The sequence below is a fragment of the Eumetopias jubatus genome, unplaced genomic scaffold, assembly GCF_037043125.1.
Source record: "Eumetopias jubatus isolate StellerSeaLion01/CBP00866 unplaced genomic scaffold, mEumJub1_p1.0 scaffold_1, whole genome shotgun sequence".
Lineage (NCBI taxonomy): Eukaryota > Metazoa > Chordata > Mammalia > Carnivora > Otariidae > Eumetopias > Eumetopias jubatus.
The window spans coordinates 49,305,038-49,326,641 of record NW_028274807.1 but is presented as its reverse complement, the minus strand read 5'-3'; the positions used below and the strand labels follow the sequence as shown (position 1 = coordinate 49,326,641).

At 36.8% G+C, this 21,604-nt stretch overlaps 1 protein-coding gene across 1 annotated transcript in view; it reads right to left on the bottom strand.

Annotated features, from left to right (window-relative positions):
* The window catches only part of ZPLD1 (zona pellucida like domain containing 1), a 43,667-nt gene extending 28,754 nt beyond the window's left edge, over positions 1 to 14,913 (bottom strand). Inside the window, exons 1-2 of the mRNA XM_028119210.1 lie at positions 14,805 to 14,913; positions 449 to 669 (exon numbers count right to left, since the gene is read on the bottom strand). Of these exons, the coding sequence (XP_027975011.1) occupies positions 449 to 669; positions 14,805 to 14,910 (327 nt within the window). The 5' untranslated portion in view covers positions 14,911 to 14,913. The remainder of the gene's footprint in view (positions 1 to 448; positions 670 to 14,804) is intronic.
* Positions 14,914 to 21,604: the final 6,691 nt, after the last annotated feature.

Below are 21,604 nucleotides of genomic sequence, written 5' to 3'. Positions count from 1 at the left end.
ATGGTAAACATGGACCTAGAAGATTCTGAGTTTCCCATTCTATATTTCATCTTTCTTTCTGAATGAGGTCACTAAGAAGCAAGGGGCCAAGGGATTTATTGCCAAACTCACCAGAACAAATTTTGTATGATAAGATAATTCCATAAAAAGCATGAGAAGCACAGCTAATGATAAACTGTAGGGAAATGTTCATCAGTGTCACTCCCACAAATAATGTTGTTTAGGATAGCACAGCTGATCTCAGGCCCCTCAACTCTCAGCTACAATAATCAGAACCATTACTGGGAAATAAAATTGTATGTCTGAAGCCTCAAACAGGCAAAGAAAGTGATTTGCTCAGTTTTATTGAAATTTTTTCTTGAAAGATTGGGCTTCTGATTATTTCATGAAATGGGGAGACTTTTTGTCGTGACCCCAAACCTAACACACAATTTCACACTCATCTTACCACTAAGTTGTTTCCACAGCCCTCCAAGGTGCTGAGATTGATGATGAAAATGACCACTGCGGGAAAGGTGTTGTTATTGATGAACCCCCTGCAGTGGGAGTCCCCATGCCTTCCATTCAGCGCCAGATCAGTTTCAGAATAACCGGAAAAAAGTACGGTGCAAAAATTAATCTTCATTGTAATGGCCTGCACCCCACAGTAGACATTGATGTCTCTTTCAGCTGAAATTAAAAAAATATATATATATATATATAAACATTAGTCACAAAAGCACAATACAGGGTACAAGAATAACTTTAATGTCCCCTAAGGTATTTACTCATCCCTTCAGTCTGTTTAACTGATTCCTATAGTTGAATATACCATAAGCCAATGTGAAAGTTGTTAAGAAAAGTAGCCAGGAAAAATAGTCTTAGATTTAGTTACTTAGGAATTAGAAAATATCTATTTCTTTGTGTCTGGTATACAGAGGATGTGCATTAAATATCAGCTGAGTATTACAGAATGATTAGAGAATCGAGTGGAAAAAAATCAGGTTACAGAGAAAATTCAGAGCTGGAGTAACTGAATTATTCAGATAGCCTGTCCAGAGTAGTGAGACTCACTACAAATGATGCATCTTCCCAAGTATAAGGAAAAAGCAGTTAAAATCCATCGTAAGCCATACTGGCTGAGCATTTTGGTGTTTTGTAACCCATCTTATCTAGGATGGAGGAACAAAAGCTGTCCATCAGAATTCCATTTTATTTTGCCTATATTAAATCACTTTAGAGAGAAAGAAATGAAAACAAATGTGTTGATACTACAAAAAAAAAATGCATAGCCTACTCTAAGAAAATTTTGCCAACGTCTATGCCAAAATAAAGGAATGAACTAGACATGGAAATTTAAAACACAATTTTCACGACTTCCATGACTATTCCATGAGTTATCAGTGATGAGATCCATTCTACGTCTACAGAGGTGAGCTCATGCACACACACAAGCTTTTCATATCTCTATTTAGTTATTTTTCTACATGTAATGAAGAAAATATATGTAGCAAATGGAGAGGTCGATTGGGAGGCAATTTCCCAGTGACAGAAGCTTTTACTTTTATTGTTTTTGATAACTGTTATAAGTTGAATCATGTCCTTCCCCACCATAAAAAAAGATACACTGAAGTCCTAACCCCCAGTCTGTCAGAACATGACCTTATTTGGAAAAAGGGTCACTGTAGATGTAATTAGTTTAGATGAGGTCACACTGGAATAGGGTGGGCCTCTAATCCAAAATGACTTGTGTCCTTATAAAAGGAATGCCATGTGAAGACACAGAATTGGAGTGATGCATCTATAAACCAAAGAATGCCAAAGATTGCTGGCAAACCACCAGAAGCTAGGAAGAGCCAAGGAAGGACAGAGGGAACATGGATTTGCTGAAAGCTGGATTTTCAGCTTCTAGACTCTAGAACTCTGAAACAATAAATTTCTGTTGTTTTAAATACCCTTTTAGTGGCGTTTTGTTATGGTAGTCTTATCAAATTAATAAGTAACCTTACCATTTTCTAACACTCCATTTTACCACTGAAAGAATCAAAAACAAGCATCAGGTTTTCAAAATGTGGACACAAACAAAACAAAAACTGACTAAGCTATTTAGAGAAATCCCATTTGTTCAAAAAAAGGAAAAAGAAGCAAACTAAAAGATATTTTTAGTAAATGAGATGATGTTCACCTAATACATAAATGTCATTCAAGATTTTTTGGCGTAGTATTATTGGCTTAAATACCTCAAATCTAATCTAAGGGTAACAGTGTTCAACAGCATTTTTCTTTGAAGTATTCATTCTCCATACTAGTTTTTGCTGGCAAAGTGAGTCATATTTTGAGAATGTAAATAGGTAAAAATGAAAATTTGTTTGGTTATGGTTTTAAACTCATTACAAAAAGAAAGAAAATCTTTTTCATGGTCAAAAGGCAAATATTAGGCTAGTTATTATAGAAAACTCCAAGCAATATTCCCTTTGTAGGTAGAATTCATTATGAAGTACACAGGAAATAATAAATACTACTTAAAATTGGGAGAATATCTCTATTAACTTTCAGAAACATTAGCTGTTTGAATGCAAACATAACTTTTAATGATGCTCTTTACTAAAATAATAGATGTTTTAATAAATGTTTGAGTCTCTACAAACTCCAAATGAGATCTTATATCTATCGATTGTTCTCCATCCACATGCTATTCCTTGGCTCATGCCATCATTATCTCTTACCCTAGAATATTATGTTAGCTTCCTAGCTGGTTCCTTTATTTCCACTCTTAACCCTCTCTAATTAGTATAGCTATTAATACATGAATCCAATCATTTCACCTCTGCTCAGGTCTTCAACAGCTATTCATTTCACTTGTGCCAAAATTTCAAATCTTGAACCAGGTCCTCAAGACTCTCCATGATCTTCCATCTTCTCACCTCTGCACTCACATCTCTCCACCATACCCCTTGTTCCCTACCTTTGTTTCACTGAACTTTCTTCAGTTCTTTGAAAGCATCACATTGAGTGATGAAAACCTGAATAGTTACCTCCAGGGGTGGAATTGTGTGGAACTGTCTGGAATAGGGGAAACAAGGAAAATTTGTGGGGCAATAAAAATGTTTTTTTTTTAGTTGGTTTAAATTAAGGGGATCTGAGTCGTAGTTACACGACTGCATACACATGTCAAAATTGCAAGCTGCACCCTTAAAATCGGTACAAATATAGAAAATTATTTTATATAAATTATTCCTCAACAAAATTCTGTGAGCATTTTAAAAAGCCTAATACAGATTTGGTATGAGGCCTTTAATCAGTGCTCTTTTCTCTGTGTAGGATGCTCTTCCTACCCCCAGTCTTTGTCTGGATAACTCCTATTCATTCCTCAGGGCTCAAATTTCTTGTCCTTTCCTCAAAGACTTTCCTGATCTCAAATCTAAATTATGCCACTCTATTATGCTGTCATATTGCCTTAGAATCATATATGTATTTGTCTATTTGTCTTCTCTATAAACTGAAAGTCCCAGAAAGCAGGAAGCTATAATAGTCATTGATGTGAATATTTAATTAATTAATTAATTGCATGAAGCATTGGAACAATAGACTATACTGAGGATTTACAAAGTAGTGATAACTGTTCTCAAGTACATCATAGTCCATAAGAGGAGATAGATGTAGCCCAATTTGACGGAATGATTGGGCAAAGAGCTATAGGGTGGTACAGAAAGTGAACCTTACCCAGACCAGCTGGTTAGGAACTGTCTCCTAGAGAAGATGCCCCTAACCTGAGTTTTGAAGCATCAGTAGAGTTAGCGATTTAAAGGAGTGGAAACTTTATAACACAAAGGGGAGTGTGAATAACGACACAAGTGTGAAATATGCTCAGGCTTGGTTGAGAGCTGGACAGTTCTGTTTTCACTAGAATTTAAAATACAGGGACACCTGGGTGGCTCAATCGTTAAGCGTCTGCCTTTGGTTCAGGTCATAGTCCCAGGGTCCTGGGATCAAGCCCCACATCGGGCTCCCTGCTCAGCACGAAGCCTGCTTCTCCCTCTCCCACTCCCCCTGCTTGTGTTCCCTCTCTCGCTGTGTCTCTGTCTGTCAAATAAATGAATAAAATCTTAAAAAAAAAAAAAAAGAATTTAAAATACACAGAAGGAAATGGCAGAAAAGGAGGCCAAGTGGCAAACACACTGGCAAAATCACAGGAAGCCTTTTCATACAAAATGGTCTCTGTAACAAAATATCTACCTTAATGTCAGATCAAATTCTTAGCTACCAGTGACTTTACTAAGAACTCTCATTCTGTCCAGTGGAATGGAGAATTAGTATCACTGCATTACTTGGAATATCACAAATGTATTGAAGTGAATACATATCATTAAATATGTTACAAAGGAGAAATATCATTCCCCTTAATCTAAAACAACTAAAGACTTCAGCTTCTTCACCTTTGTTTCAGAGAAATTAGTGGATACTTAAAATAGCTTAATAAATGGCAAAGATTACTTTGTCCAGATGTAGAGCCCTCTTCAGTTTTCTACTTTTAACTGAAGACTTGTAACTCCTGAAATGGAACTGAATTTGCTACAAGCTGATCCCACTAGGAGATCTGATAACAAGCTAAAGGCTTTTTGCAGTGGAAGAAAAGAGATCTGTTCAAATCCATCCTAACCCAGTTTTCTAAAGACTTTTCACCATCTCTTCTGAGAAACACATTTTTTCCTGGTTGTAGATACTAAAGACATCCATTCAGCACAACTTTTCCATTTGTGAGGCTTTGAGGAGGGAGAAAAGATACTTTAAAAGTTTCCAAAGGACAATTTCTGCCAAAAGAAGAGATTTTTTTTCTCAGAGTTAGTGAATAACAGCTGCTCTCAACAACTAAATTTGTTCAGCTTTTTATTGTCCAATCTCTGGTCTGAATTGTTATATGCTTTTGAACAACACTTGAGTATTAAACAATTCAATGAGTACAAGTTAAAAACAAGATCAAGGAATAAATACCTTTAGATTTTTGACTTCTAGTATTTTGTGTTTAAAGATACTAAGCATGTTTATAATGACAGGCCAATTTACAGAGTTTATGTGGAATTATACTGCCAAAATAGCTATTTTGCCCCTGATTATTTTAAAGATTTATTTATTTATTTGAGAGAGAGAGGTGGGGAGAGGCCAAAGGGAGAGGGGGAGAGAGTACCAAGTGGACTCCACTCTGGCGACAGAGTCCAACTCAGGGCTCAATCCCGCGACCCCAAGATCACAACTGCAACTAAAACAATGGGCTGGACACCCAACCAACTTCACCACCCAGGTGTCCCTCCTCTGATATTTTAACCAAGCTAAGCTTGGTTAAAGTTAAGCTTCTTTACTTTTACCTGAATTTGATTTATAACATTAAATCAAATTCAGGTAAAAATAAAGAAATGCTCTGCACTTCTCTCTCCTATCAATTAGGCCATGAGTTTGTCTCACCTTTTCTTAAATTATGCAAATTTTAAATATTCTGTCCGCTATCAACCATCTATCTCACCACATAGAAAAAAAAGTGTCCAGATTTGGAGTTCATACAGTATTGTTACCATAAAATGGGGATAAAGAAGGGATGAATCCAATTCTATATATATATGAATAAAAATCTCATTCTACTTCTTCATTCCCAAAAAAGTTCCTTCCTAGAACACCTAACTACACTCTTCCCTTTAGACACAATTACTGACAAAATATTTGTAGCCTGTCATTCATATATCTAACAAGTATATCTTTGTCCTTTTTCTCAACAATTGCACACTCAACTAGCTTAAATCCAATGGCATCCAGATAAGACTAAAGATCCCCAGCTTTTGATAGACTGATCTTCATCTCATCTCAATACTGTTAAGTTTGAGATCTACATTTACTTTCACTAACATCAGAATATTTATTTTAACATTCTCTAATTATTACCTGGAATAATAAGAGCACAGAGCAATACATTATTCAAATAATTTGCATACACATATTCTGTGATGCAAACGTGACAACACCTCCAAAAAAATTGGGCTGTAGGCTGGTACTCAGCCCCGAAGAGCAGGGGCTCAAAATATTCTTTCACTACTGAAAAATGTAAAAACCTCCACATGAAAATCAGCAACTCTGGGGTCAGTGCATTTAAAAAAAATAAATAAATAATAAAAATAAAAAAGGCAAGGGGCACAGAAGTTTAAAACAAAATCAGTGGGGTGCCTGGGTGGCTCAGTCAATTAAGCATTTGCCTTCGGCTCGGGTCATGATTCCAGGGTCCTGGGATCAAGCCGCATGTCAGACTCCCTGCTCCGTGGGGAGTCTGTTTCTCCCTCTTCCCCTCCCCCTTGCTTCCTTTCTCTCTCTGTCTGAAATAAAGTCTTTAAAACAAAATCAGTGCCATCAGTTTTATACAAGCTAGAGGCTATTGTTCCTATTTATTTTCAAGATCTAAACTATATGCTACTTCATGTCAACAAAGTATTTTTTAAAACTACTTATTGTATCCATATTAAGTGTCAGTCTCTTTGCTATACTCTGAAGATAAAGGCATTAGTAACACTCCTTTACTTCAAGATGTTCATGTTTGATTAGAGGAGACAGAAAAATTAGACAATTATAAAGCAGCCTGATAAAGACATGATAGATGCTTATATACATGTTGTATACAACCATGCCTCTGTAAAGGAGAGGTGTTTGAAAGGGATTGTTGAGAAGAAATGAAATCGTTCCAGGGCACCTGGCTGCTCAGTCAGAGGAGTATGCGACTCTTGATTTTGGGGTCATGAGTTTGAGCGCCATGTTGGGTGTGGAGATTACATCCATCCATACATACATAGAAATGAAATCATTCTAATGGGTTAAACTTATAAGAAATTGATTAGGTGATGGCATGAAGAGAGAGAGATGTCAAACTGATAGATTTCTAGCTTTAGTGGGTGACTAGGTCATTCCCTAAGATAAGGGACACAGGAAAGAAAAAGAGGAGAAATGTACAACAGGTGGTCAGAAATAGAGTACAGAGAAGAGTAAAAAAAATATAAATCTGAGAATCACCAAACACTCAATGTATCACTAATAAACAATAATAATAGATGAAATACCTATGACAGCATTTAGGTAAGAAGAGAAATGAACCGAGAACAGAAAAATAATATCTAAGTTGTCTATTAATGAGGCTTTCCCTCATTTCCCAATGGAAGGTAATCATTCTCTTGTGCTCTATCTTGCATCCCTTTAATTGTGAAGCTACTGAACTGCTTATATTATGTCTGGGAGTGGATATTTGCTTTCAGAGTAGATTATGATCCCACTGAAAGCTCTGGATTTCACCAGGTACCTAACAAATATGCAGCAAATGTCTATTAAAACATGCTTAATTCAATTCCTTCACAAATAGCATACATGGTTTCTAACGTTTAATAAGTTCCAAGACTCACAAGGAAAATATGTGTGCAATTAATACAGTGTCATCTTGACCGTTCATCCAGAACTCATATTTCCTATCTGTTCTCTGCCAAGTGTCTGAGATGATTCCTGTTTTTAGAGTTTTAGTCAGACATCAATATCTTTAATGTCACATATTTTCTGACTTCCAACTGAGAAAATTCAACCCATTAAATAATATGAAATTAATAGATTTTTTCTATTTTTGTTTAGGTATTTAACCTTTTAAAATGCATTAGTCTTGGTAACTAATTATCTTGCCTCATTGCTAATAATTATTTTTTTTAATTATTTTCCCTTATCAGTGATAGATTTGCTGATTCCTGTTGTTATCAATAGTGAGCAAGTGCATGACAGCCACCTGGGGTCGAAATACATAGTGTAGTTATCTAACAACATAAAGCTAGCAAGACATCACCAGTACCATGCTCGAATCAGCACTTCTATTGCTTTACTGTGCATATGTATTACCAGAGAATCTCATTAAAATGCAGATTCTGATTCAGGAGATCTTGGTGGGGGGTGGGCTGATTTGTGTGTTTCTCACAAGCCCCCAGGTGATGCCAATGTTGCAAGTTTCTTAGTTGAACTGCTTAGTCACACCTATATACTTGGGGCAGAAGCTAACCCTTAGGGTGGATTCTATCTGTAGGATTAAGCACTCCCACCAAATGCCTATTTGTATGATTTACATGCTGACACGAAGTTTGGATGAAAAAGGATGAGAGAAAAAGGAGAGGGGGGGAAGGAAGGGGGGGGAGAGAGAGAGAGAAGGAGGAGGAATCATGAAGGAGATGAATCCTGACTCCTTTCCTTGTCTGAGGAAATAACTGGTTTTGAATCTCAGTGAAAGAGGGCTCATAAAAAGCTTTGTGAACCTGAGTCCAAAAAAATCTATCTTGGTGCTCAGGCGGCCGTGTATGAAACAAAGCTGGGAATAGGATCGGTCTTCTCCTTCCCCCACCTCTCCCCCAATGCATAAACCATGTCAGTTTAATAAATGGAGGGGCACCTCAAATGACAAGTATGCCCTGGGCACTCTCCCCAAACCAAAGGAGACATGGGGTGGGGGTAGGTATCTGTTGTGAGCCGATGGAGGCTCTGTGTGGGTCGGTTGCAGGGGTAGGTAATCCTGTGAATATGACTCCACCTCTATTCATGGGCTGGATTATACACCCTTCAAAGTAGCATTGAGTTGAAACTGATAGTGTGAACCAAAACCTATTAAATATAATAGGAGGAGTCTTTACTATGCTGAAGAGTCTGCTTTGTAGTGCCATAGAAATCACACCTGAAAAGAATTTGCTTCCCGAGCTCCAGTAGACATTTCAAAACTAATTTATGCCATTTTAGCAGATTATGAGTAACTTGTATATCATTTCCATTTCTATCTCTGTAAAATGAGAGTAGAAATATTTGGCACTATATAAACTTAAAATTGCTTAGAGAACAGATGCTATGTTCATTGTTTCAACTCATTTTTTTAAGCTGATTTTCCTCTCAACAAGATTTTATACAATATTGGGATTTTGGTGCTAAATAAGCAAGAAGTCATTGATATTGGGTATTGATATTTCATCCACACAAAACACCAGCAGCTGATGGAGAATTTAAGGTGGATTAGGGATTCAAGTTTCCCTCCTACATGGAACAGGTTTCTAGCCACCTTGGTTTTTCACATCTGTTTCTCATTAGCAAATACAAGCTGTTGTTTCTAGTGCTGCAGGAAATTCATATGCAGTCTGAGGCAAATTTTGCAGACTTATATTCGCACTAGCTGCTCTACATTCTTTGGAACCAGAAGAGATTGGTCATCTCTTTCAGGCAGGAAAAAGCATATAGATTTTACTTATACAAGCAGAGGAAGTGAAAAATTTGTGCAATAAAGAATTTTTTTATTGAAATAAAGAAGGATATGGACTCTGAATTATTAAGTCACTGAGCCTGCTGACTAATTGCTTTTCCTGCCACTGCATTTTATCACTTAGATTAATCAGGAAGCGATCAGCAATCGCTGCCTAGATGAGTTCTTCTGCTTCATCTGGTCTAGCAGTCATGGCCCAGGTGCAAAGCGGAAGGCAGGCATCCTCTGGACAACTTGAAGACCAAAACACTACTACTACATAGGAAGGCAGGAGAGTTGGCCTTTCTTATCACAGAAAGTCCAAAACATATTCCCCTGAATAATTATTCCATTATCCACTCTTACTTTGGGCACAGGATAATGCAATAGTTAAGCAGAGCCTAACACAAGATTAGAGAGTTCATTTTGCTTGACCCACCCATAAATTCAATTAAATTGGTGATTCTTAATTTTATTTCCTGTGGAACCCCGATGTTTATCACTGGAAAAAAAAAAGATTTCCTTAGTCAAGCAGGTACTTAAAAGGCTAAACAAGTTTTCCTACTATGTGATTTTTTCAGATTGTTTAATGTGGTAATTCCCATTTTGATTCTTTTAAATTTAGTATTCAAAATTCACTTTAAGGCATCATGGTTTGATGGAAAGAGTCTTAGTTTTATACCTCTGTCAATTTCTAGCTTTGCAACATTAAACAGATGCTAATCTTCAATATTCCCATTGTAAAATGATGTTAAAAGAGTTTATAGGTTTGTCATAAGGAACACAAGAAAGAATTAGTAATATGCATATCACTCAATACATGGAACCCATTGTTTTCTTCCTTATTAGTGTTATTTTAAATAGAATACAAAATGACAAGTTGTGTAACACTGACTTATATTCAGTTTCCCATGAGTAGTTAGTTCACTGTAAGACAGCGTCGAGCCACAGAGTTTCTGGTTCTGTAAACCTAATCTTTCCTTGATTGTGCCTTTATCATTAAAGACTTCTTAGAGGCTAACCCTTATATGCTACCATCTTCCCAAAAAGGGGTGGGGGGTTAGTTTCAGAAAGGTATTTGTCAGTCACAGAGGCCAAATGCATTTATCCATATATTTAATTTAGACCAAATAATTCTGTGGTACTCTAAAAGTCAACTGCGGTTTGAATTTTATTCTGGGAAGAGCACTACCATAATGTCAGTGGGTTAGAAGTCTGTCCCCTGCTATCAGCTTGGATAGCCAAGAGTTAACTACCTTTAAAATTAAAGGGTGTCCCTTTAAATTTAAAATGAATTAAACCATGGCAGTTCCCTTGGCCCAAGGATAAATGCCATGGAAATTAAGGAAAATAGTTCTAATGTCACGAAACAGCAAAGGTCAGATAGGGTGAGATGATTACTTTCATCATTATTAACATTACTTTGCATTTAGATAGCCCCTCTCCTTTGCCAGACTCATTCTCATTCTATCCCATTGCTTAGTATCTGAGCAGCTTGGGGAGCTCCTGATGACATCAAGGGTGATCCTGATGTGGAAGAGAAGACACAAGTCAAGAGGGGAGTGAGCAATTAACCTTTCATGCTTTATTTGCTCACTCTGCTCTTCTTCTGCAAACGACCTGCAAAAATGGGCTTACTTGAAAATAATACCCATATAAACTTAAAGCCTCTCCTGGGACTTCTGAGTTATCTGGATCTTAGATTTTTTTTTTAATATAGATTTTCCATTGCAATAATATGCGTGTGCGTGCATACGTGTGTGTGCGTGCACGTGCATGTACATTTGGAAGGTCTGGATATTTGTTGTCTAAGCTTGACAATACTAGAAGTGTTAACATGTATAAGGACAAACACAAATTAAAATAAGAGGTTTACTTCTCCTTGTTTAAAATAAAGGCAGAAACTTCTCCCTCCCTTTTCTTAAATCATTTACATCAGAAAACTTGTAATTCTAAGTACTTTCTCCTCTCCTTGAAATGTATATAAATCCTCTGAAGACTAGATAGGTCTGCTGTCATCTTTATGACCCAGGAATTTTTCTCAATGATCAGGGAACCATCTCTTGGAAATGTAAACATCAAGGAAAATAGCCCCCCTATGTCACAGCTTCTGTGGGAGGGTGGGAGCCTAACTTTGGAAGGAGCCTATCTCCAGATTCCAAAAGTACTTCCTTTTGTAAAGATAGGAGTTTATTTTTCCTCTAGATAAAGCCAATATGCTAACACAGATGGTCATCCCAATTACCAGGTATATTTAGCATGAACTATATGTGACAAATGGTGCTGTCAAGTCCTCTTATTTGAGGACTAGTTATTGTTTATCTTGAAAACATATGTAATGGGTTGCATCTGCTTGCCTATATAAAACAGTAAGATTTCTTTCTGTCTTTGCAATCTCTTGACGGATTGTTTATGATAAGCCTCACATTCTGGTTTAATGCTTACTCAATGATAAGTGTTTTCATCTCTACCCTCCTCGTGGAGAGCATTTTTGGATTGCGAGAAGGTTTTGTTTTTAATTTTATTCCCCAAACACATGACTGTGCTTCTAACTGGAATAATGGACTGAAGAAAATAATAGTATACATTATGTCAGTTGTTCCTAACTATAAAAGTGCATTAGACTCATCCGCAGGGTTTAAAATACAGATTCTCAGGACCACTATCAGAGATTTGGACACTACATATTTGGGGTAAAACAGTGGAGTAAACAGTTTTGGGGTAAATAACTTTTAACGGCTCTCCCAGGTGATTTTGATGCAGGTGGTCAGCAGGCACCATTATAAATGAGTGTTTTAACATAATTTTTAAATTTCCCATATGAAAAATACTTCCCTACCCTGTCCTAGCCACTTCCTGGCTCATTCACGTTTTATTTACCTTTACATGTATGTAAGTACAACATCAGGTAGATCCTCTCTGCTGAGCAATCTTTTTACATTTTGGCCTTCTTCTCTGCACATAACAGGGGAAGGCTTGACTACCTTCCCTGGCCCCCACCAGGCCTCTGGGCCCTCACTCTCCTAAGGGCCTCTGCCTCTGCCTCCCATGTCACAATGAGCATCCCTCAACTTCTTCACCCATGTCTTTTGTTTCTCCTTCTCTGCTACATCAGAGAAACAGCTACCAATTCCCTGAAGTTAACTCCTCCACCTGTACCTTTGCTTTCTTCCATATTTTCTTTCCTCATCACATCAATTATTTCTTTATTGCTATTCCCAATCTCTGCATACTTTGCCTTTACTCATGTATATAAATGGTCTCTAGTTCTCTAACCCCCAAATCCTCTCTTCTTATTTAAATTGTTGGCTCAGGTTACTCCTCTTCCCTTCACCACTGACGTTATCTAAAATAGTAGTCTATTTTCCTACCTTTTATTTTCCTGTCCCCCACTCGTCACTTACTCACTGCACAGGGATTCAGCTCCTACACAGCTATCTGGTTTCAACCTCTCTCCTCAAACCCAGGTCCATTTTTTTCTAATACTGGACAGAGGCTGCCACTATAAATTCTAGAAGCTCCGCAAACTCATTATTTTCAAACCCAAACTTTCTTTCTAAAACATGCAAGTGCCCTATATTTTGGTGTCAGCTGGCAATATCACCATCCAGTTTTCTGAGTTCAAAACATTGTCTAAAACATGGTCAACATCTTCTCTTTCAGCTCTCCGGCTGAACCAGCTCTCAAGCTCTGTTGAGTTCACCACCAAAGTATCTCTTAAGAGCTGTCTCCTTCTTCTGCTCCCACAGACACTGCCTTCATGACATTTCTCTCTGTCTCTAGTTTCTTCTAACTTGTTCTATCTTTCACTTTTCCCTATATTGGCTTTCTAAAACAAAATGTGACCAGGTCAGATCCTTAAAAGAATATGTTTAAAAGGACACAATGTTAACATAACAATAACAAAATTAAAAAAAATAATAAAAAAATAAAAGGACACAATGGCTCTTCATCGCCTACAAAACAAAGACAAAATACTTCACACAAATAACCCACAAAGTCTTCTTGGCAAAATAACCAAACCTGAATTTACTCAAACCTCTAGCTCTAATTAGTTGACAGAATGTACGGGAAAAGAGGAACATGTTAAATGGCACATCAGAGCTGCATCAACCAGACCCAAAGGCAGAATTCCACAAAACAAATGACCACATTACTTAACATTTTAGAAAAGCAAGGGACAGAAAACTGTTATAAATTAAAATAGACTGAAGATACATGTCAACAAATGTACCATGTGGATGTTTTAGAGGCAACTTAGCTGAGTATTAGATGATATATTAAGTAATTATTGTTAAATTTATTAGACATATACATGAAGTATAAAGATTTTAAGTTCTTTTCCATCAGATACACATTCTGAAGCATAAATAATGAATTTACTTTAAATTGTTCCAGAGAGGGGGGTGGTAAGAAGAGACAGATGAAGAAAAATTCATGTGTTGATAATTGATGAAGCTGCTGGTTCACTACAAATGTTTGTTTTAGTCATCTCTACTTTTGTATATATTTGAATTTTCCATAACAAAAAATATTTTTTAAAAGCCCTCCTTTGTGCTACTCAAAATCATTAACAACCCTGCCTTAGAACACCTTGCTAGACTTATCTTTAGACATTCCCATCCTGACCCCAGGTCATACTTAACCTGCCAAGCACTTGTGTACCAGGTCTGGGCTCCTGAATGCATTCCTACACACTTGGATCTTTATTCTGGAGAAATCCAGATTACCTCTCTTTGGGTGAATTAGAAATCCCACATCAACAACATAACTACCTAGTGATTACTCTATGCAAGTTGTCGATCTGGCATGCTCCGAACACAGGAGTACTGGTCGGTGTGAAAAATGTAAAACATGACAGAAAGTAATTTGCATGGCAAACTTGGAAAAGTGATTTCAGGCTGTCTAATCTTTATTTTGTGAATGTTTAACTGTGATTCTATAACTTCAGCTGATATAAAATGATGAATACTTAAATGAAATATTGAATTACTTCTCACTCGGTGCAGATTGTAGGAACATATAGGACTTGTCCATCAATCTGGTCAAAATCTCCTATCAGTCACAACATTGATGGTTGCTGGGCCATGTACAGGCAAACTGGGCTGTGCACTTTGGTAATGACCAACATGCAATTGAAATAATATTTTTGAGTAATGCACAATAGTTCACAATCGTTAAATCTATTAGCACATAGGGGCAGTTTCGAAAGTCTGAATTAACTTATGAGGGAAAAAAAAAGGGCATCAATTAGGCAAGTTTTGATGAAATTATCCTCTCCGAATTCTCGCCCAATAACCAATATTTTTCACATTTGTGAGCAGCCATTATAATAATATTAACTATGATGAACACTTTGTATGTTAATGTGAATATAAATTACAACTCCAGAAAAAAATGTCTTTTGTCATTTGCCATTTGTTAATATCCACTTAATGTAGATGGATATCCCCTCCCTCCATTTTCCATATATATTTAAGGGCCTTACTATTCAAACATAATCACTCTTTGCAGATACAATTAGAGAAAAGATTAGGTTCAGACTTACCAGGAAATCTACTGTGGAGGTTGGCATCACAGTTGTAGCCATTAAACTGAGCAGACCCCAGAAGCACTCCAATTGTTAGAAGCAACAGCAACCATATTTGTTCCATTGCAAAACCTAGAAAAGAATTCTTATCATGTGTCCATCACCAGCCTTCACTCCTTCTTGCTGGAAAGACTGAGGCTGATCTGAACGCACTGTTGGATAAGCTGGCAGGCTGTATCCATGCAGCAAAGCTCATTTAAAGTCTAAGGATTATGAGAAATAATTATCAGCAATGAGGCAAAAATTTTGGTTACAATATTTGAAAATTACTTCCATTCTTTGGCATCAGTTTGCTAAGGATGACAAATCCAGACTTTTGTAGTGGAAGAATTAGTATATAAGTCATAAAGTTTGCAAAAGAAAATGTATTATAGATAAGAAGAACTCAAACCATGTATTTAACAGATTAGAACAGCATAGCTAGACAAACTGACCAATGTAGAGACAACTTTACACTTTAAAAAGCAATATAAGTAAATTAAGAGGGACTTAACACTCGATACTTGATTCTCAAAGAATTCTCCATACTATTAATAACTAAATAATGTCAGGAAAATTTTCCCCTCAACAAAGGAATTCTAGACTAGTGCTACTTCCCAAAATCAGTGGTTTGTGTGTCATTTGTTTTTTTAGGAAACACAGATATAAAGCAAAAGGAAGAATAGAAAAATACTATGTATGGACTGACATCATGATTCCACCAATGACTCTTCATTGGTGGGTAAATAGGACTAATGATACAGATAAATGAACATCTTGAATTCTTAGGACAAAGTAATGGAAAGTGATTTTTTTTAAATTATCATTTTATGTTGAACAAATAAATATAAACTGGCTTTGATAATTAAACACCAGTCAGTGTGGCGTTTAATATTTTTTTCCCCTGGATGCCCTTTTTTTTTGGCCAGATAAAGCTAAAACGTCTTCCAAAAGCACCCAACTTATTCTCAGAGCAGTTTGTGCATTGAAAAAAAAAATCCTTTGGGTTGGTGGTTTTGGTCTGTGTAAAAAACAAAAATAAAATAAAATTGTAAATGGTTTACTCAAATAATTTAGTGCATTTTAAAAGCTTGGGGTTTGGGGGATGGTATTTTAGCTGCCCTTAAAGACCTGCCCTTAGATAATTAATCAAGTCTTCAGCAAAAGGAAGGAAATACATCTTGCTTTTGAACGATCATTTTAGAATAACAAGTTTATGGTGAACAAAGTCACTTTCATAAGGATGTGGGAAAGGAAGGCATAAGTTTACTCTCAAAAATAGACTGAAAAAATATTAATTCAACAGGAGCTTCCTTCCTTTAGCGTTATAACATGCTATTCAGGCACCAACCTCATGACATTTGGGAGAACACCTACATGTTTCATTACTTCTGATTCCCTAGGACATTTGGTAAACTGAAAGTTCACACAAATAGCTGATCCAGACCCTGGGCTCTCTTGGCCATATCAACAGCATCATCCTCTAGTTCCTCAAGGCACTTCAAATAGACAAGAAAGCCTTGCTCTATTGGAGTTTTTGGAATACTGGTAGGAAAGAGAGCAGCTAGCTTCGAGAAGTACATCACATCCCACACAAACTTAGTATACACCCTGCCATGCCTTTCTCATGATGGCTCCCACTGATTCCCACAAGGCACTGGAAACTCTAGACTCACACTGTTGTCTTCTAATCTAGAAATCTAGAAATGTTTTCCACTCCTCGGGATTCACAGAGTCAGGAATTTTCACTGATGAGTGATTTTTATTCTGAAACATTTTCTAGCTTTTATATTCTTTCATAGGAGAAAAATAACACTTACCAAGTGGACACTATGCACGAAGAAGGCACTGTGAGCCAGATCATTTGCCTATTGTCTCTCATTCATATTCCTTATAATAATTGGATGAGATTGCAGTTATTACTCCATGTACAGAGGGAGACAAATAAGTCTCAGGAAGTTTAAGGGGCATGGAAACATGTGGAGAAACCAGATTTCAACTCCAGGTCTTTCTAGCAGTGATTGCTGCACACACTACCTAAATATCATCTGTTATTAAATAAATTGAGCATTATTTTGGTCACTATCTATCATCAGTTATTTTTCTTTAAATTTATGAATTAATAGATTTTTTTTTTGAGGGAGAAAGAGTACGAGCAGAGGGAGGGTCAGAGAGAGAGAGGGAGAGACTCTTAAGCAGGCTTCATGCCCAGCACGGAGCCCAACACAGGGCTTGATCTCACAACCCTGAGATCATGACGTGAACCAAAATCAAGACTCCAACCCTTAATCAACTGAGCCACCCAGGCACCCTATGAATTAATTGATTTTTAACAGATCTTTTCATCTGAAATGGATAAAGAAATTCTTATGTAGTGAATGCAATCTGCTTAGAAGATGTATTTTATAATATGGGCATTATGAGGGAGAAAATTATTTTTTTAAATGAAGAAAAGGCCCTAATTGTGAAAACTGTGAGAATTATTCCTATAGACTAAACTGGACACATCTATGTTTACCAAAAATGGAAGAGAAACTCATGCTATTTAAAACAGCCTACGAATAGTGGTGGCAAAGTCTTAGCTTTACAACTTTAGATCAGATTTGAGGTTGTCCAAAAGTGGCATGCCTCTCTCCCTTACACTTTGAATAGGACTCACAGTACTGTTGTGAAGATTAAAACCCTTCATAAATATTTTTGGTGAAAAGAAGACAGAGGTAGAAGGAAGTTTGTTTCAACAGAATATACATTGATTTTTATATCACCAGATATGGATTCAACCCTCTGCCAGTCATTCTCTAGATTTGACATTTGAAAATCAGGATGATGATCGCAAGACTAGAAACTCTAAGTGCATAAAGAACATAGCACCCACACCCCAATGCTCATAGCAGCAATCTCCACAATAGCCAAACTGTGGAAGGAGCTGAGATGCCCTTCAACGGATGAATGGATAAAGAAGATGTGGTTCATATATACAATGGACTATTACTCAGCCGTCAGAAAGGATGAATACCCAACTTTTACATCAACATGGATGGAACCAGAGGGGATTATGCTAAGTGAAATAAGTCAAGCAGAGAAAGTCAATTATCATCTGGTTTCACTCGTATGTGGAACATGAGGAACAGCACGGAGGACCACAGGGAAGGGAGGGAAAACTGAATGGGAAGAAATCAGAGAGGGAGACAAACCATGAGAGACTCTGGACTCTGGGAACCAAACTGAGGGTTGCTGGAGGAAGGGAGTTGGGGGGATGGGGTAACCAGGTGATGGGTATTAAGGAGGACATGTGTGGTGATGAGCACTGGGTTTATACACAACCAATGAATCATTGAATCCTACATCAAGAACTAATGATCTACTATATGCTGGCTAATTGAATATAATAAAAAAATTAAAATTAAAAAAAGGGGAAAAAAGAATATAGCATAGTGTGGACATACAGAAGGCACTGAAATATCAGTTTCAGTGTCACCACATATTGATATGCAAGTGAAATTTTCACAAGTACCTCCAATAAAAAGGAATAGTGACAGGGCCTGTGCTTCTTCGGCGAAGCTACATGCTCTGGAGCTAGATTGCTCGACACAAAGGTGTCCCATGGGCGAGTAATAGCTCTGAGTAGTTGGATGACATTATTATATTTATAATGGCATTTGTACTGATCTGTGTGTTAATATTAAGATACATTAAACAGGAGATTTTCAAAGGACATCCACATCTCTTGTGCAGGTATCCACATTTTGATTCCTACGACATGTCAAGACTTTGGGAGGCTCTTTATAGTCTATCTGCAAGTTAAAACAAAATGATGAACTATTAACATGTAAACTTCCCACCCTCAATCCCATCTCATGATGTCCCCTGCACACAGAGACCCTGAACATCAACTCACAGAGGCAAGCTTAGAAATGCTATCTTGCCACAGCTCCTAAAGTCCTTTTCTGAAATGGGATTTCCTGGGATTTGGGACTATTTTGAGACTCTTTACATTCACTCATGTATAAAGTCCTGTTTGCTCAGGCTCCCTAGCTCTAGGCAGCTATAATTCTAGACTCTAGTGTACTCCAGTCCTGGCCTGGCTAAAAAAAGCTTAGTTGAGCTTCACATCACAAAGTAGAAGCTGATTTCCATCGTCCACTCTGGTGTGACATGTGGTGCTTGCTCTCCCATCGTGGCTCCAGCAAACTCTGCTTGAGCAAAGGCATTTCCCATCTTCTCTACCATAACTAAGTGCAGCAACCAATGCCCCAACTTCGGTGCTAACAGTGGTGTGCAGGACTGCCTAACACAGCCAATAATCCAAAATATTAATAACAAGTTCTTAGATAACAAAGATCTTGGAGATAAGTGTGCACAGCGTTTTTGCATGTGTTTCTTAGCTTAGTATCTTCATAAATTTAAATTGATGGGGATAAAGGAGGGAGAGGAGACTTAGATGTACGACACTGAATTTTAAGGAATTTAGAAGTGTTAATTTTAAAAAGAGACACATTTCTTAAACTGGTACTAAAAGGTTCTGTATTTTATACATGGCAATACAAAGGAAATCTTGGGCCAAATGATTTGCTGTCAAATATGTCCATGTTTCTCATATTAAATTTTCTTTTTTAAAATGGTAACTTCTTCCAAAATATAAATTCTGATTTATTTGCTTAAGATTGAACATGAGTCAGAAAAATGTAATTTAATTTTCAACTCTCACTCAACTTTATGTAAATTGCTACGGTTCTGTCATAAATACTGTTCCCTAATTTTGCGTATTCAATTGTCTTTTTTTGACCTTCCTCTTACTGAGATCTGCTATGTGCCAAGCACTGTGCTGTATTTAATATTCAACTACTAACATAGATCTATTTTTTGCTCATGTTACAGATGTGGAAACTGAAGCCTAAAGTTTTTCATTGACTTGCTCAGGGTCACAGATCTAGTAAATGACGGAGTAGAATTCAAAACCAAGCTTGACCTTTGGAATTATTACACTACTCTTTGATTTAACTGGAGTTTGTCAAATAAATAAAATTAATGTTCTGATAATTTTCAGAAAGTAAATTATAGTAATAATGTATGCTTAACATATGCTTTGAACTAAACAATTCTGATGATTAAGGTAAAATATTTTTAATATCTACATAATTGTCATGACTATTTCACTTAGGCAATGAGTGCCATAAAGGATATTATTCTTTTCACAGATTGGCTTAATGATAATACTAGTGAGTTTTAAGGACTGATTGTGTACCACAGTGTTTTTTTAAGCACTTTATACATGTTATCTAACCATTAGATAGGTAATTTATTTGTCTTATTCTGGGGATAATAAACTAAGGCACAGAAATGTTAAGGAACTTGCCCAAGGTTAAACGGACAACCAGTATTAAAATCAAGATTTGATGCGCAATGACTCCAGAAACCACCCTCAACTATCACATGGCATTTCCTTCTAGAAAACAATCCTACACTACTCAAAAGGAAAAATGGCAATCACTTAGTAAATTTGATCAAGATAGATTTATTCCTGCATTCATTTATTAAATATTGTTGAATGTTTACATATGCCTGGTACTATCCAGGGAGGGGGGCTGCTGAAAATTTTTTGTCTGCCTAGAACTTACATTCTAGTAAGGGAAGTCGGAAGAAAACAAAATCCATAAGTAAAATACAGAGTATATTTGTGATAAGCACTATGGAGAAAAATAGAGCAAAAAGAATGATAGGAAGTTCTGGGGTGGAAGGATGGGAGTATTAAAATTTTAAATGGGGTGCTTAGGGATATACAAATAATACATATAAATGAAAAAACTACTTTAGTTATGAACTGCCAGATCTACCTCTTTTTAATTTGTACTTCAGTTTTTTGGGTTTTTTTTTTTACATAATGTAGGCATTTCCCAAATAAAACAGACTTTCAGTGCATAAATTATTCTCTGGGAAAAACTTGGACATTTTGAACAACTGCATTAACCTTTTCAAATGAATAAAGTTGGCCCTTCATGCCTGAGAAAAGTAATTTATTAAATAGCACCCCTGTGACCTGAGAAAAAGTGAACATGTTCAAAGTGCTTTCATCTACTCTCAAGAAGTTTTACAGAAACCAATGGGCTCAGCCATTTTGTACTTCCTTAATTTTATTCCCTTCATATAGACCATCTATATGATACTGTTCTAGTTGGGAAGAAAAATGAGAAATTCAAACATCATCTTGTCACATGTTTAATCATCACGCTAAGATGCATTTTTTTCACTAAACTAAAGCTGATCGTTTTATCACACAGATTTTAAAAATACGAAATGGGCCTTTGGCATCAGTGATTGCCCTAATTCTCTCATTGTCAGCCCTCCTCCAAATTTATCAGCCACCTGCTCTGCACAGGCTTGTTGGCTTCAATAGGGGGCATAACCTCATTCCTGGTGCTTCTGTATCACCCACCCAAGCCTGACCCTCAGAAGAGATCAGAAACAGTTCATTATACTTTAAATGACTGGAAATAGTTTAAAGAGTTCCCAGGAAAGGGGAGGAGAAGAAATATGTGTATTTTAGCAGAGATCAAAGCTTAAGTTAAAGGAATTAAGCCCTTTGAAGCAACCACGACCCAGGGAAGAGCTGGGGCAAAAAGGCACTGAATTTGTACAGGTAGGCAACTGTCCTGCTCAGTGAAGTCTCAAAGTGTTACACAGTTCTGCCTCTAGAAAAAGGAGTTTTTAGTTCACCCTCCACAATCATCAGTTTTAAAGTGCTGGAAACCACGACCGTTTAATGAAAAAACATATTTTCT